The 16,205-nt window shown below is 43.7% G+C and overlaps 1 protein-coding gene across 1 annotated transcript in view; it reads left to right on the plus strand.

Annotated features, from left to right (window-relative positions):
• Nucleotides 1–16,205, plus strand: part of RASGEF1C (RasGEF domain family member 1C) — a 48,195-nt gene that overhangs the window by 28,046 nt on the left and 3,944 nt on the right. Inside the window, 6 exon segments of the mRNA XM_036282162.1 lie at nucleotides 5,787–5,876; nucleotides 7,262–7,364; nucleotides 7,853–7,932; nucleotides 8,013–8,108; nucleotides 11,810–11,858; nucleotides 11,861–11,887. Coding sequence (XP_036138055.1) covers nucleotides 5,787–5,876; nucleotides 7,262–7,364; nucleotides 7,853–7,932; nucleotides 8,013–8,108; nucleotides 11,810–11,858; nucleotides 11,861–11,887 — 445 coding nt within the window.

Consider the following 16,205-nt stretch of genomic DNA (forward strand, 5'->3'; position numbering starts at 1 on the left):
ATCTCCTTGGTAACCCATTCACTGTTTAATGACATGGTGTTTAGCTTCCATGTGTTTGAATACTTTTGAGTGTTTTTATTGTAATTGATTTCTACTTTCATGTCATTGTAATCTAAGATACTTGATATGATTTCAATCTTTTTGAACTAGTAGAGACTTAGTTTGTGTCCTAACATGTGGTCTATCTTTGAGAATGTCCCATGTACACTTGAGAAGAATGTGAATTCTGCAGTTTTGGGGTTTTATTCTCCATAGATATTTGTTAAATCCATTTTATCTAGTGCATAATTTAGAGTCTCTGTTTCCCTGTTAATTTTTTGTCTAGAGCAGTGGTTCTCAACGTTCCTAATGCTGTTACCCTTTAATACAGTTCCTCATGTGGTGACCCCCCCAACCATAAAATTATTTTTGTTGCTACTTCTTAACTGGAATTTTGCTACTGTTATGTCTTAGGCAACCCCTGTGAAAAGGTTGTTCTACCCTCAAATGGGTCGCGACCCACAGGTTAGAACGGCTGGTCTAGAGGATCTATCCAGTGCTATCATCAGGGTGTTGAAGTCCCCTGCTATGTTTGTATTGCTGTCAATTTCTCCTTTGAAGTCCTCTAGATGTTTTTAATGTATTTTGGTGCTCCTATATTGGGTGCATATATGTTTACCAAGGTTATATCCTATATGATTTATACTTTCTTATCCATTCAGCTACTCTGTGTCTTTTGATCAAAGAATTTAATCCATTTATATTTGAGGTTATTATTGATATGTACTTATTTATTGCAAGTTTTGTTTAGTGTGGTTATGTTTTTCTTATTTCTTCTGCTTATTACAGCAGTGATTTTAAGATTTCTTGCAGTGCTGGTTTGGTGGTAATATATTTCCTTAGCCTTTTTTTTGTCCGAAAAGCTCTTTATTTCACCTTCTATTTTGAATGATAGTCTTGCTAAATAGAGTAGACTTGGATTCAGATCCTTATTTTTCATTATTTTGATTACTTCATTCCATTCCTTCTGCATGTAGTGTTTCTGTTGAGAAGTCATCTGATAGCCTTATGCGGGTTCTTTTGTAAGTAACCGTTCCTTATTTCTTCTTCTTCTTTTTTTTTTTAATCCTCATCCGAGGACATTTTTTCCATTTTTTGTTCAGATAGAGTGGGAGGAAGAGATAGAGAGAGAGAAACATGGATATGAAAGGGATACATTGAGTGGTTGCCACCCGCAAACCAGGGCCAGGGACAAAATGCAACCAAGTTACATGCCCTTAGCAGGAACTGAACCCGGGTCTCTCTGGACCACAGGTCAATTCTCTAACTGCTGAGCCAAACTGGCCAGGGCAACCTGTTTCTTATTTCTTGCTGCCTTTGGGATTCTCACTTTGTCTTTAATTTTTGTCATTTTAATTATTATGTGTCTTAGTGTGGGCCTCTTTGTGTTCTTCTTACCTAGGCTCTGTGGGCTTCTTGAACTTGTATGCCCTTTTCCTTCACCAAGTTAGGGAAGTTTTCTGTCATTATTTCTTCAAATATATTCTCTAACTCTTGCTCATTATTTTCTTCTTCTGGCACTCCTATGATGCAGATGATGTTATGTTTCATATTGTCCCACAGTTTTCTTAAGCTGTCTTCCTGTTTTTCAATTGTTTTTTCTTTTTGGTTCTCTGATCTGGTGAGATTGCCTACCCTGTCATCTAATTCACTGATCTGATCCTCAGCTTCCTCTACTCTGCTGATTATTCCTTCCAAAGTATTCTTTTTTTCTGTTATGTCATTCTTCATTTCTGTTTGGTGGTGTTTCATTTCCAATTGGTTGATTTTTAATGTTTCTATATCTTTACTCATGTTGTTGAGCTTCCCCATAATCATTACTCTAAACTCTACCTCTAATAACTTGCTTAATTCCATTTCATTTATCCCTTCTTCTGTAGAATTTTCTTCTTCCATTTGGGATTTGTTTCTTTATTTAACTATTTTTGCTGTCTCCGTGGGTTTTGGAGCCCTTCAAATTTTCCCTGTGGGTGTTGGTGTTCTGCTGATTGTGGTTCCCTCTACTGCATTTGGATGATTGTGGGAGGACCCACATTAAACACCACTGTTAAGTCTTACTTTCCTGGGTAGATCTGCAGGCCAAGTAAAGGTTCAGTTATCCTGTAGCTTTTGCCTGCAGGCTATTAGTCTCAGTTGCTTGATGGGCCTCAGGTTGTGGCCCCCAGCTAAATGAAATATCTTGCAGTTATACAAGGTAAGAGAATTTCCAGCTGGTGGAGTAATGGCTTCCCCCCCCCCCTTGCTTACTGGTGGTAGTCTCTAGCTGTTAATGAGCCTCTATTTGCATTTCTCTGACCTAGCTTGGTGGTGTTAAATTCCTGAGGGAGGAGCCATTGCTTCTCCCTAGGGCTCTGGGAAGGGGCTCTTTGAGTAAGATGGCTACTGTCCTACAAGGGAGTGATTTAGCATAAAACTCCCAGTATTCTTCTTCCCAGCTTTCTTCCTTATGCCACAAACCCCTGACTCTCTTCACACCATTCCAGTCCTGTCATCCCTCTCTCTGCCATAGCCCAAGGTGAGTGGCTGTAGCTGATTTAATGCTCTGGCTTTTCAGGGAGGTGCCGTTTTTCTCTGCACCTCTCCTTGCTGGACAAAGCCCCAGTTCTGGTGATCTCAGGTGTTATGTGGACTCTTTTCCCTGTCCCGCCATTCTGTGCTGGAGAGCTAAAACTCCATACTGGGAAGCCACCATTCTGTGCTGTGGTGCCACCACTCTGTGCTGTGGAGCTGGCTTGGGGTCTTAACCCCCAACTTCTCAGAGGGAATTAATTGCTCACAACTAAAACAGCTCTCAGCTGCTGTCTGTGGGCTCCCAGCCTGCCCTCTCATGTCTCTACAGTTCTTACCAGGCTCAATTTGGTATCCTCTTTCTGTCCCTGGTTATAAGCGTTCTCTCCAGCTGCTTTTCATTGGTTTTTCCCAATGATGTTTTGTTGTAATTCCTGTTTGGTCCTGGAAGATGATCTGTGTAGCTTCCATTCACTCTGCCTCCATTTTTTCCTCTTCTTCAAATTGCTAAGTGGACCATCTGTCATGGATTTTGGACATTCTTGATTTCTCTCCTATGAAATGTTTATCACTAACTTTCATCCAGTTTTCTATTGGTGATTTGTCTTTTTCTTAAGGATTTTTAACAATTTTTGTGTTATCCCTGGCTGGTTTGCTCAGTAGTTAGAGTATTGGCCTGAGGACCAAAGGGTCACTGGTTTGATTCCTAGTCAAGGGCACATACCTGGGTTGCAGGTTTGATCCCCAGTCTCAGTCAGGGTCATGCAGGAAGCAACGAATCAACATGTTTCTCTCTCACATTGATGTTTTTCTCTGTCTCCTTCTCTTCCTCCCTTTCACTCTATCTAAAAATAAATAAAATTTCTTAGATAATTATCCTTTGCCAGTTAGATATACTGTGAATTTTCCTCTCCTGGTTGGTAGCTTTGCTTTTTATTCTCATTATGTCTTTGATCAGCATGTGTTCTTAATTTAAATCTAGTGAAATGTACTAAACTTTTTCTTTATGGATTTTGGAGTGTTTCTTCAAATATATTCCCAGAAGTGGGATTGCTGGGTCATATAAGGTAGTTCCATTGTTAACTTTTTTAGTAAACTCCATACTGTTTTCCATAGTGGCTGCACCAGTCTGCATTCCCACCAGCAGTTTATTAGGATTCCCTTTTCTCCACATCCTTGCCAGCACTTGTTGTTTGTTGATTTACTGATAGTAGCCATTCTGACAGGTGTGAAGTGATATCTCATCATGGTTTTAATTTGCATTCCTCTAATGATTAGTGATATTAAGCACCTTTTCATGTCTCTTCTTTACTCTTTTTTGTATTTTACATTTTTCCAGGAATTTGACCATCCCTCTTAAGTTTTCACATTTATAAACAAAGTTATTCACAATTTTCTGTCCTTTTAATTTTTATATCCATAGAACTTTACCTTTCTGATTATTTTTGCCTCCCTATTTTGAATCTATGTTATTAAGTATAAAAAAGTTTAGACTTGTGACTTTTTTTAATAACTCGAACCCTTTATCATTATACAATGCCCTTTAATCTCTTCTAAAGCTTTTTGCCTTGAAGTCTTTTTTTAACCTGAAAGTCTATTTTATTTAATATTAATATAGCAATGATATTTATCATATGTATTTTTCTATTTTTTACCTATCTCCTTAGGTTTGGGGTGTGTCTCTTAAAACTAGCAAGTAGCTGAGTTTTAATTATAGTGATTATAATTACTGATGTGTATGGATTTGTGTTTACTCTGCTCTTGTGTCTGTCTTTCAGTGGTCTTCCTTACCTTTTCTATTCCTCGTTTCCTCCTTTCTTTACTTTGTTTGGATAGATCCCCCATTCCATCCTCCCCTCTAGTTATTGAAAGTCACCCTGGCAATTTTAACATGTATATTTAAATTAACTCAAGTTTAATTTTTGAAAGTGTGATATATTTATACAGTGGAATGTTCTACATCAATTGAAAAATTACATTTCCAAAGGACATTGCATGATACATGAAAAGTTCATATAGAAAATTATGGAAATATATGTAGTCATGTAGCAATAGAAAGATATAGTCGACTTTCATTATTCGTGGTAGTTATGTCCCATAAATTTGTCATGAACGCTGAATTAACAAATACCCATTACTCCTCAGAGAAATACAGGGTTAAGTTCCTTACAAGTCTCTCATCACAACATTTTTATCAACCAATCAACATATAGCCTTGTTTTGTGTGTTTCTGTTTAAAGACACCTTATTTAATAAATATTTGTTCATTCAATAAGATTGAACTCATTGCCAACAGCACAATGACTCATATCTGAACAAAGCTCATCTCACAGAAATTTTTCCTTAGGGCACACCACAATCTTCCTATGCTTAGGAACACAAGACAGCTCTGCAGCACTGGGCTTGAGGGCCACACTAAGCAGTAAAATCACCATGGCACTAAATAGATGGCAGAAAGTGTAAGGAATTGGGGGCGCTGCCGAATAAAACAGAGAAGAGACTGGAGAGCCAATCAGCCGAATAAACAGGGATTAGGCTTTATTGGGTACACTCCGGGCGGGTTCACAGACTCCGGGGGTCGAGTCCTAGAAGCCGCGCTCAATGTAGGGGCTTGTGTCTTTTATATCTGCCTGTTGCAGCTGGAATTTGTCCCTTAGGGTTTGGCCCTGCGGGGGTTATGCATGGAGCCTCTGGAATATGAATAGATAAGATGGGAGTTAATCTATAGGCTCGAGGCAGGCCGTTCAGGGTGGGAGACAAGGCTGAGCAAGGAGACAATGGTCGAGCACTTTGCCTGGTGCCAGTCCCCAGGCCATCGGACAGAAAGGACACTTGTTTTCAGTATGGGAATTGAAACAAGAAGGCAAAATATCATTTAACTTAACTTCAGCATGTGTTGCGTGACTTAAATTTTTTGCCACTCCGCACATGTCCATCAGTGAAAGGGAAAGTGATGTGAGTATTATTTTGAGGGTGACAAATACATTTTTAGGGAGTACATAGATTCACAAATACAGAATCTGTAAATAATGAGGATTGACAATTACATATCATATCGAAATATACCATATTGTTACATCTCTAAGTATAAAGAAAAAAGGTTAGAAGATAAACATCAATTCATTGGTATTTGTGGATGGTTTTGAGGTTTCCAAATTGTTGATAATGATCATGAACTGACTTCATGTTCCAAAAATTATTGACAAAAAGACTGAGCGTGGTCCCTTTACCTTTCCTAGCCCTGTTTCAGTGATAAAACCAAGAACCTGGAAGCTTATGTGAAATAGTTCAACAGATTGTGCTACCTCATGGCGACTGAGATTTGTATAGTACATAGAAAAATGGGGGACATGAGCTTGTGTGGCCAAAGGCGGCTGGGGGTTGGGATGAGCCCACCTGGGAGGGAACAACAAGGGCTTCTTGAGCCTGTTCACCCCCAAGCCAGGCTAGGCATTCCTCCAGGACACCAGGTGTCACCCGGCTTGCCTGCAGTGACATTTCCCCTCTGGGTAGAGCCCAGCATGGATCCAATAGCCTCTAACAAAAGGTGTCAGAGACTGTTTGCTGAAGGAGTGAGAAGGGCCTCTGCTCCCTCCATCTGTGCCTGTCTACTTGGGCTGCTGGGCCTGCAACCACATTTTGTTTAGCTCACTCAAGATTTAGAGGTAGAAATGATCCAACCTTTAAGAATTGGGAGATTACACATTCAAAGTCCAGGTCTCTGGCCTTTCCTGGGAAGTAGGAAGACCCAGCCAGTCTGAACCAGACATGCACGTCACTGAGAAACAGTCCCACCAGCCAGACCTGCCTTACAGCAGAGGGACCCTCCTCTGAACACACTCCCCATTTATCAGGTGAAGCCCAGGGGCCACTCCTCACAGGAAATGATTGGAGGCAGTACATGTGCCAAGTTGGGCTCTCCAGAATCAGATGCTGTTACAGAGCTTGGGATGCAAAGTGTTTATGGGGGTGAACACCTGTGACAGAGAAAGAGGAAGAAGCCGGTCTCGTCAGAAGGAGAAGTTAACCTGTGACGCCTTTGCCTGTGGGAGTTTTCTGTCCCAGGGCCCACATTGAGCCAAAAAGGTTGGCCTGCTTCCCCCATCTCACTCAATCACCATCACAGTTACCATGCTGCCCTGTGAAGGACAGGACAGGACCAAAGGCAGTGGCTCTCTGAAGGGGTTTGGGTAGCATAGCTCTGCAGACATCACAGCACACTACTTGGTGGCAATAAGACCTCTGCTGCCCATCTAGGAGGCAGGCCAGCTTTACCTGTTTGGAAAGAGCACAGCATGGGGTCTGGAGTTTCCCTGGCAGCTGATGCTGGGCTTAAAGTGGGTGAAGTCTGGACTGAGCCTGCCCAGGAGTTGTGGTCAGCAAATGGTCTTGTCTGGGAAGAGTCAGATTTATGTGGGGAGAAAAGGTGAAGGAACATGCTTTCTGCTTCTGGAAGGGATGCTGGAGGTAGGCCTGGGGGAAGAAGGGAACTTCCTTGCTGGAGGTGGCTCCTGTGTACCCATCTGAGCCCTCCCTGGCAGTGGGCTCTGCATTGGCACTGCTCAGGACATGCTCAGAGACACTGAGCCCTCAGGCTGAGATTGACCAAATCACACTTCTCAGCCATTAAAAGGGACTGGCCAGGTGAGGAGGGTGTGTGGTCAAGGTAGGATGGGGACTCATTATTTCTGAGGCTCAGGTACCCTGTCCCCAGCCGTTCAAGAAGAAGCAGAGGGCCCAGGTGATCAAATTCTTCATTGACATGCCCCCTGAGTGCTTCAACATTGGCAACTTCAGCTCCCTCATGGCCATCACATGTGAGTAACTAGCCCCAAGTCTAGCACCCAGGAAGGTGAATGTGGATACCCAGGCACGCAGGGTTCAAGCCAGGGTGCTCCTCTGAACAAAGAGTGAGTGCCAGCTGGGTCAATATCTCCTACCCAGAGGTCCAGGAAAGATGCCAATCTTGAGGCAAGCTCAGCCTCCTCAGGGTGCTTGGTGAGGGTTTGGCAGTATGTCCCCAGATCCAGGGAGAGCAGGGGCCCAAAGCAGGCTCTGGTCAGCAGGTGGGGCCAGTGTGCTGGGGACTGTGACAGGGGGCCTGCACATGCAGAAGCCAGGCCCACCCCAATACATTGTCTACCTGCTGTCTAACAGCTGAGACTGCTGCAGACCTCAGTCCTGGTCAGGGTACAGTCTCAGAAGCTGGGCCAGCTGGGGCCACACAGAGGCCTCCTGCCTGGGGGAATGAGTGGGCCTGTGCAGCCTGAAGCAAGTCTCCCCAGTTTGGCCCTCCCTCTTCCAGCTGGCATGAACATGAGCCCTGTGTCCAGGCTGAAGAAGACATGGGCCAAAGTAAAGACAGACAAGTTTTTCATCCTAGAGGTAAGCAAAGTTGTTGGGCAGCCAGGTGGTGGTGGCCTTCCCAGATACATCTGCCCAGCTGGGTCCATGTCTCCTTCCAGCACCAGATGGATCCAACAGGAAATTTCTGCAACTACAGGACAGCCCTCTGTGGGGCCACCCACCACTCCCTGACTGCCCACAAAAGCTGGAAAAAGGTAGGTCAGAGGCGTGCCTGGTCTTCAGGGCTCCTCACTGCTCTAAACCACCATGGCCCAGGAGGCCTGTATCAGAGAACCTGGATACTAACTCCAAGGTTACCTGGTCCAACCCCCTGCACTTCTACAACATCTGCAATAGACAGGCAGGTCTCCTTGCTTGTATGCCTCCAGTATGGGGAACTCACCACCTTCCCAAACAGATCAACCTACCCCTAAGCAGCTCTAACTGGTGGGAAATGCTTCCTTACAGGGTTTCAGTTGTGCACCTGGGGTTGTCCTCTCTGGAAGGCCGTATAGAGTGAGACTGCTCCTTTTCTACCCACTCATCCTTCAGAGGCCCCTCCCTCTTTCCTCCTGAGCCCCAGGGTCCTTTGATACCTGAACAGCTCCATTTGTTGAAGTCCCTTCTGTGTCAGATCAAATTGTGGTGCCAAGTGCATAGGGTCTTACACCTCCTTATTCTAAGCTCAATAACTTCATAGATATGGCCTCAAATCACATTGATATTCTGGTGATGACTGACCCAAGCTTCTTGCTCACTAAAATTGCCTTTTCCAGGTCCTATTCTTATCCATTTGCATTTGGGGGACCTTTGCTGACCCTGACCAATTCTATTTCTCTAAATTCTCATAGTATCCTCCGATACAAAAAGCCATGCACAGGCCATGGGATCACAATGATCCTTTGGCTTAAAGCCTGTCACCGGCCAGTGGTTACCATTGCTCATCCCTGTGTACAGTTAACACCAAGACTGACTAGGAACCTCAATCTGGTCTTTTGTGGGAAGTTTGGTGACCTTAGGTCCCTGAATGTTTTGCAGAGGTCTGTTTCCAGCTTGAGGGATAATAGAATAAGCCGCTATTCTAAAAATTTACAGTGGTCAGATTTGGGGAGCAGGCCAAAATATTCAGGCTCCTAACCAGCTGGCCCTTCCTGTACAAGCTGTGAGCACTTCATAAACTCTGGTTCCAGAAGAGCTGAGGAGGTGGGAGCAGCATTCAGTGAAGTGAGACCTTAAACCCCAGGATAGAAAAACCTGTCCCTCATGAGTCAGGAAGCTGGAAAACTGGGCAGCAGGAACAGGGACCTCACTTCATTGGGTACATACCACATGAGGGCCACTTGACCTCCATACCCCACTGAATTCTGATAACTATTCTATGGGGTGGATTTTAGCATTGTCATTTCCCAGACTGTGTCTCAGAAAGGAGACCTCACTTGTCCAGTCACAGGGTTGAGGAGGCAGCAGAGCCAGGAATCAGACTTTAATCTTTCTGGCTCTAATCTTGTGATCTTTGCATACCACCAGGCTGCCTCTGATTCCCAGGGCACAGGCACCATGTGACAGTCACAGGTCTAATGGTCCAGGAGTTAGACTGGGTGGTGCTGTATAACATTGGCTACAGCCTTTGGTCTGATGTGTCACTCATGACATTGGTGCTCTACACTGTTTCTCTTTCATCTGTGCCGAAGTAGGTAGCCCTGGGGCAGCGTGAACACACTAAGACTTCCTGTTCCTGCACTCAGAGCTCCCTTCCTACTCTGGGGTGCTGGGACGCTGCATGTTAAGGTCTGGTGTTAGAAGTGGCTGACTTACAGAGCCATGTGTTTAGTTTCACTGCATTCTCCTCTAACTTCCAGAGAGATACGGACCATGGGTTAGGCCTACAAAAGCTGTTTCATAGTTGGATAGGAAGCTGGAGGGTGGGTGGATGGATGGATGGATGGATGAATGGATGAATGGATAGAAAGTTGGATAGATGGTTGGAAGGAAGGATAGAAAGATGGATAGATAGAAGGAATGATACAAGGAAGGAAGGGGGAAGGAAGGAAGGAAGGAAGGAAGGAAGGAAGGAAGGAAGGAAGGAAGAAAAAATGCTCTCACAGTCCCCCAGTGCCTGCAGCTGAAACTTTAAGGCCAGGAGATCTCAGTAATTACTTATGCTTTCTTCCTGCCTGTGGCCAGCTCCTGTCTGCCTTACTCCCTCCCCCCACCCCACTCCCGGCCCCTGTCTCTGTCACAAGTCCACTCTACAGAGGTTTCTCTGGGTGACCTCCAGGCTGAGCTGGGTTCTGATGAAACTGCTCAGCTCCAGAATGCAAGGGCAGTGGTGATGCCACAAGGCAGGAAGTCCAGTTAAGAAGGTAGAACCTGTTAGGGTGGGCCTGGACCCACATACACAGGCAAAAGTGGTGAGAAGTGCTCCTATATGGAAACTGCTACTGTCCCGAGGACCAACTGCAATTCCCCTGCCTCCAGAAAGCCTGTACCAAGCCCCTGAGAAGCCATCTCTGTCAGAGTCCCACTGCCCTTAATCCCCTCCCTGTCCCAGCACTCCTCCCCATTCAAACCCAATTTAGCCATCATGCACCAACATGGGCCTGGGACACAGCACCAGTGGTCGGGGTGGGGGAGATGAACAAAGACCACCTTCTGTCCTGGCACAGTGAGGAAGCAAGCAAGATGAGCCTACCCAGCACACTTGCCTCTAAGTAGCTGTGGGTGTGGGACTGTGACAGCAGGCAGTCACTAAGTCAGACAGACAGAACACACCATGCAGCAGTGGTAACACCCAATCCACAGGAAAGAGGGGCTCTTCTCCCACAAGAGGGCCAGCCCACCCTAGTGTTGGCCCCACCCAGCCTCCAACTCCAAGGGCAATCAATCCTGGGCTGGCAAGCCTCAGTCTCTGTCTATAAAACCAGACTTCGACCGGGTAGCTCAATGGGCCCAGAAAGACATGCTGTGAGGCCCAAAAAGGGCTCTGCCAGTATCTTCTGATGATGGGCCTACAGCAGGCACCTGGGCCCTTCAGCTTCACACAGACACCCCAGCAGGCCTGGTTATCCCTGAGGGCCAGCATAGCTGGGGAAAGTCCAGCCCAGCAGGCAAGGGCACTCCAGGCTGGAGGTGTCATGGAAGAGTCTGGGCTTGAGAGAGGCTACAGGGGTCCAGGGACCTGGGAGCTCCCTCGTCTGGCTACCCCGACACACACCAGATATAGAAACCCTGTCGTATGCTTTCTTAAATTGGTCTTCAGAACTGAGGCTAAGGGGCAAGAGGCAAGACTGCAAGGTGCTCACATGGCCCCAGATTCAGGGTGCGAACAGTGGGGGCGGAATTGGCCTAGGGCTGATCAAAGAAGACCAAGAATGGGACTCCCACCCAGTCATGACTGGTGCTTCTATTTATTTAAATGCTTCTTTAAGTTATCACAGTTTTTTTTTTTCAATTTAAATACATGTATCTAAATTTTACTTTAAAAATTCTAACTCAATATATTTACTTGTTTACTTAAATAAATTATTTAAATTTATTTGCATAGTCTTTAAATAAACCAACTTGCCATAAGTAGGGACAACAATAAAAGTAAATAGAATAAAACTAAAGTAATGTTTACCTCTAGCTAGAGTCACTGCCTGCTGAGGGCCATAGCCCACTTCATCCTGACCCCATAATACAGGGGGGCTGGTGGATCCCAAGTGTCAGGTACAGCTGATTCCTCATAGGGAATAAAGAGATGTGATGAACACCCAGGTTTCCTGATAAGTGATGATGTCATTTATTGCCCCATGTTCCAACTTGTTCGTCTAGAGGTGATAAGAGAAGCCTAGCCAGGGCCAGCCCCACTCTCACAGGTGACATCGAAGCCCTGGGACTGGAGTGCAACCATCTTATGTCACTATGACCCTGGCAGAAATTTCTGGAGTGTCCCTTGGAACAAGACTGCAACATCACCCACTACCTAACACTGCCCCCATCTTCAGCAAGGATGGTAAGGTGGCCCCTGGCCTCACTGAGTCCTGGGTCATGGTACTCTTACGTGGCCTTTTAGTCACGTTGCCATTCAGGGCCCCTGCTTTGAGCAAAACACACCATGCCCATGTTTTCTGGCTCTGGAGGGAGCAGGGAAGGCTGCCTCTCCCTGCCTGCTACCCCCAGAGTTGAGGAGCTGCAGGTTGGATCCCCCAAGCCCAAATTTTCCCCTGAAGATGGTTTGGAAGCAATTGGGCATTGCAAATCTGGACCACCTTCTGTTTGACCCTTCCTCTTCAGAAAAGTAGGAGTGATGATAAGAACCACCCTCCCAGGGCTTACATTAGGATTTCAGCTAGTGTGAGTGTGTACCTGTGTGTTTGTACATGTGTGAGTGTGTGCATGTGTATGTAATACACACCAGCACCAAATGAGACATCTTTTCTCCAGAGTACTATAAATGTCTGTCCCTTCCACAAAAATCAACATTCATACCTGGTCTTTTGTCAAATACAACTGATTTATTCATGAATTTGCTAAGTGAAGGAACTCCAGGAACCCTCTCCTCCAGGAAGAGAAAGTGCTTTTGCAAGTGGTCATCTGAGCCTGAGTTGATCTTCCCTGTGAAGCAGTGTGGCCCCACAGTTAGATGTTCTCTGGATCCAGGACCCTTGAACCAACCTGGGAGTCTCCCACTCAGCACAAAGGGGACCTGGTTTCTTGTCACAGAAAGCATTTTGTAAAAGAACCACACTCATGCACAGAGAATATGTTTTGTCAATAACAAAAATCAGAGAGAAGGAATTTTGTAATGATTTTACTTTTTAATTGTTAATGCTTTCAACTTTGTCATTTTATTTTTTACATTTTGGAACCAGTAATTTTTTTTTAGTCCTTTCAAGCAACAAACTAAACAGCCTGATGGGTAAACCAGCCTAGGCTGCTCCCACCCCAGCAAGCTGTGTGACCCTGGGCAGGTTCTTCACCTTCTTTGAGCCTCCTCTGCTACATCTAGAAAGTGGGGTGATGAGAGAACCTACTTCCCAGGGCCACAGTGAGATTTACTTGAGTTGTCACAGCAAAGCCCATAGGACTACACTCAATCAACACTAGTTATATTAGTTTCCTATTGGTGCTGAGACAAATCACCACAAATTTGGTGACTCAAAACAACACAAATTGATCCTCTTACAGTTATGGAGGTCAGAAGTTCAAAATCAGTTCCACTGGGCTAAAATCAAGGTGCTGACAGAGCTGGTTATTTCTGGAGGCTCTGAGTAGAAAATCATTTCATGGCCTTCTACAACTTCTAGTGCTGCCTGTATTCCTGGGTTCATGGCCCCTTCCTCCACCTTCAAAGCACATCACTCTGACCTCTGCTTCCACCATCACGTCATCTCTCTCCTATGGTCAACTCTCCCTCTCCCTCTTAGAAGTACACTTGTGATGGCCTTTAGGACCCACCTGGATAATCCAGGATTATCTTTTCATCTCCAGATTCTTAACTTAATCATACTTGCAAAGTCCTTTTTTGCTGTAGAAGGTAACTTATTCACAGGTCCTGGGGATTAGGATCTAAATCTCTCTTGGAGCCATTATTCAACCTCCAACACTAGTTATTATGGTGATTATTATCATTAGCCAATAGAAGCTAGGCAATAAAATGTGTCAAAAGTACATTAGGAGAGGGGCATAGGAAGTCTAAGAGCAGGGAGTAGAATGACGGAGGGGCATTTCATTCACTCCTTCAGTCAACAGTATTTAACTAGAAGGACTGCTGTGTGCCAGATAATTATTTAGCCATGAACATACAGATAAAAGCCTAGCGCTTCTAAAGCACCTTTAGAGAGAAGCACCTTCCATTTGACCCTCTCTTCCTTCTTTCCTCCTCTACCCCAAAAAGTAGAGAAAAGCAAAAGAAGGATCCTAAGATGCATTGAGCCCCAACTAGGACAGTCAAAGCCTCCGAGAAAAGTCCTGCCCAGCCTTCAACTCCAGGCCTCCCCTAGCAATCCAGTCAGCCTTGAGGCTCCCTTAAAAATGAAAATATAGAAAGTCTCACCAAAGAAACAGAAGATGTAAGGAAGAGCCAAATAAAAATTTTAGAACTGAAAAATACAATAACTGAATGTATGGGTTCAACTGCAGAATAGAGAGTACAGAGGAAAGAATCAGTGAGCTAGAAGATAAAACACTGGAAATTATACACTCTGAACAACAGAGCCTCAGGGAACTATGGCACTATAACAAAAGATCTAACACATATTATCAGAGTCTGGGAATGAGGGGACAAGAGGATCCAATTGAAAAGTACTTGAAGAAGTAATGGCTAAAAACTTCCCAGATTTGGAAAAGACATAAATCTACAGATTCAAGAAGCTGAGTAAATTCCAAAGAGCATAAAGCCAAAGAAACTCATACCAAAACACATTGTAGTCAAACTTCTGGAAACTTAGGACAAAGAAACAAATCTTAAAACATTGAGAGAGACATGACACTTTACCTATAAGGGGAAAACAATCCAAAGTCAGATTCCTCATCAGAAACCATGGTGGCCAGAGGCAATGGCACATTTTTCAACTGCTAAAAGAAAATACCTATAAACCCAGAATTTTATATCTAGTGAAAATATCCTTCAGGATATTTTGGAATTTAAGAAAAACTATTCAGGTAACCAACAGGAAGAGAAAAAAATAAAACAGAAACAAAACACAGAGAGAACAATAAATGAGTTAATTAATTAAATAAAATAGCAGACTCAAGCTTTAACACATCAATAATTATACTAAATTAAATGGTCTAAATATAACCAGTAAAAGACAGAAATTGGCAGAGTAAATTAAAAAGCATGACCTGCCTGACCCATGTGATTCAGTCAGTTGGAGCGTCATCCCATGCACTAGAAGGTTTCTAAGATGCATTGAGCCCCAGCTAGGTCAGTCAAAGCCTCCAAGAAAAGTCCTGCCCAGCCTTCAACTCCAGGCCTCCCCTAGCAATCCAGTCAGCCTTGAGGCTCCCTTAAAAATGGTTGGATTACCAGTCAGGGCACACACCTAAGTTGCAAGTCTGATACCCTGTCAGGCGCATATGTGAGGCAACCAATCCAATTCTCATTCTCTCTCTCTCTCTCTCTCCCCTTCTCCTCCTCCTCCTCCCCCCTTCCTCCCTCTCTAAAATAAAATACATTTTTTTAAAAGCATGACCCAACTAAATGCTGCCTATAAGCAGTTCATTTCAAATATAATAATACAGACAAGTTATAAAGTTAAAAATGGGGCCCTGACTAGGTGGTCCAGTTGGCTGTAGCATTGTCCCATACACCAAAATGTTGCAGGTTTGTTTCTTGGTCAGGGCACATACCTAGGTTGTGGGTTCGATCCCTAGTTGGGGCACCTACAGGAGGCAACTGATCAATGTTTCTCCCTCACATCAATGTTTCCCTTTCTCTCCCTTCTTCTATCTTAGGTGGGGATTAAGAAAAAAGGAAAGTTAAAAATGGAGAATTAGTAATCAAATGAAAGTAGAAATAGCAATATTAATATCAGATAAAGTACACTTCAGAGAAAAGAAAATTTCCAGAGACAAAGAGGGACTTTATATAATAATAATAATAATGTCAATCTTCCAAAAAGACGTGGCAATCCTAAATGTGTATTCACCAAACGACAGAGTTGCAAAATTTATGAAACAAAAATGGATAGAACTGAAAAAGATATAAACAGATCCACAGTTATAGTTGGAGACTTCAGTGCCCCTCTCTCAACAATTGACAAAACAATTAGAAAATCAGCAAAGATACAGAAGAACTTACCAATAACATCAAATAGCATAATCAACATTTATAGAATACTCTATACAACTACACATTTACAGAGTACATATTTTTTTCAGTTGCCCACAGGATATACACCAAAATACACCATATTCTGAGTACATAAAACAAACTGCAACAAATTAAAATAATTGAAATTATACAGAGTTTGTTCTCTGATCACAATGGAATAAAACTAGAAATCCATAATGTAAAATAAATTGCAAATCTTATTTGCACTTAGATTCTAAGTGTTTGGAGAAAAATCTCCAAACACTTAGAATCTAAACAACACACTTCTAAATAATCTATGCATTAAAAAAGAAGTTTCCAGGGAAATAAAGAATAATTGAACTAAATGAAGATACAATCAAATTTGTGGACACAGCTAAAGCAGGACTGAGAGGGAATTTTACAGCACTGAATATATATAGAAAAAAAGGGAAAAGTCTCAAATCAATCATCCAAGTTCTCATCTCCAGCAACTAGAAAAAGAGGAGTAAAATAAACCCAAAGCCAGCAGAAG

Source organism: Molossus molossus, unplaced genomic scaffold (assembly GCF_014108415.1).
Source record: "Molossus molossus isolate mMolMol1 unplaced genomic scaffold, mMolMol1.p scaffold_m16_p_4, whole genome shotgun sequence".
NCBI lineage: Eukaryota > Metazoa > Chordata > Mammalia > Chiroptera > Molossidae > Molossus > Molossus molossus.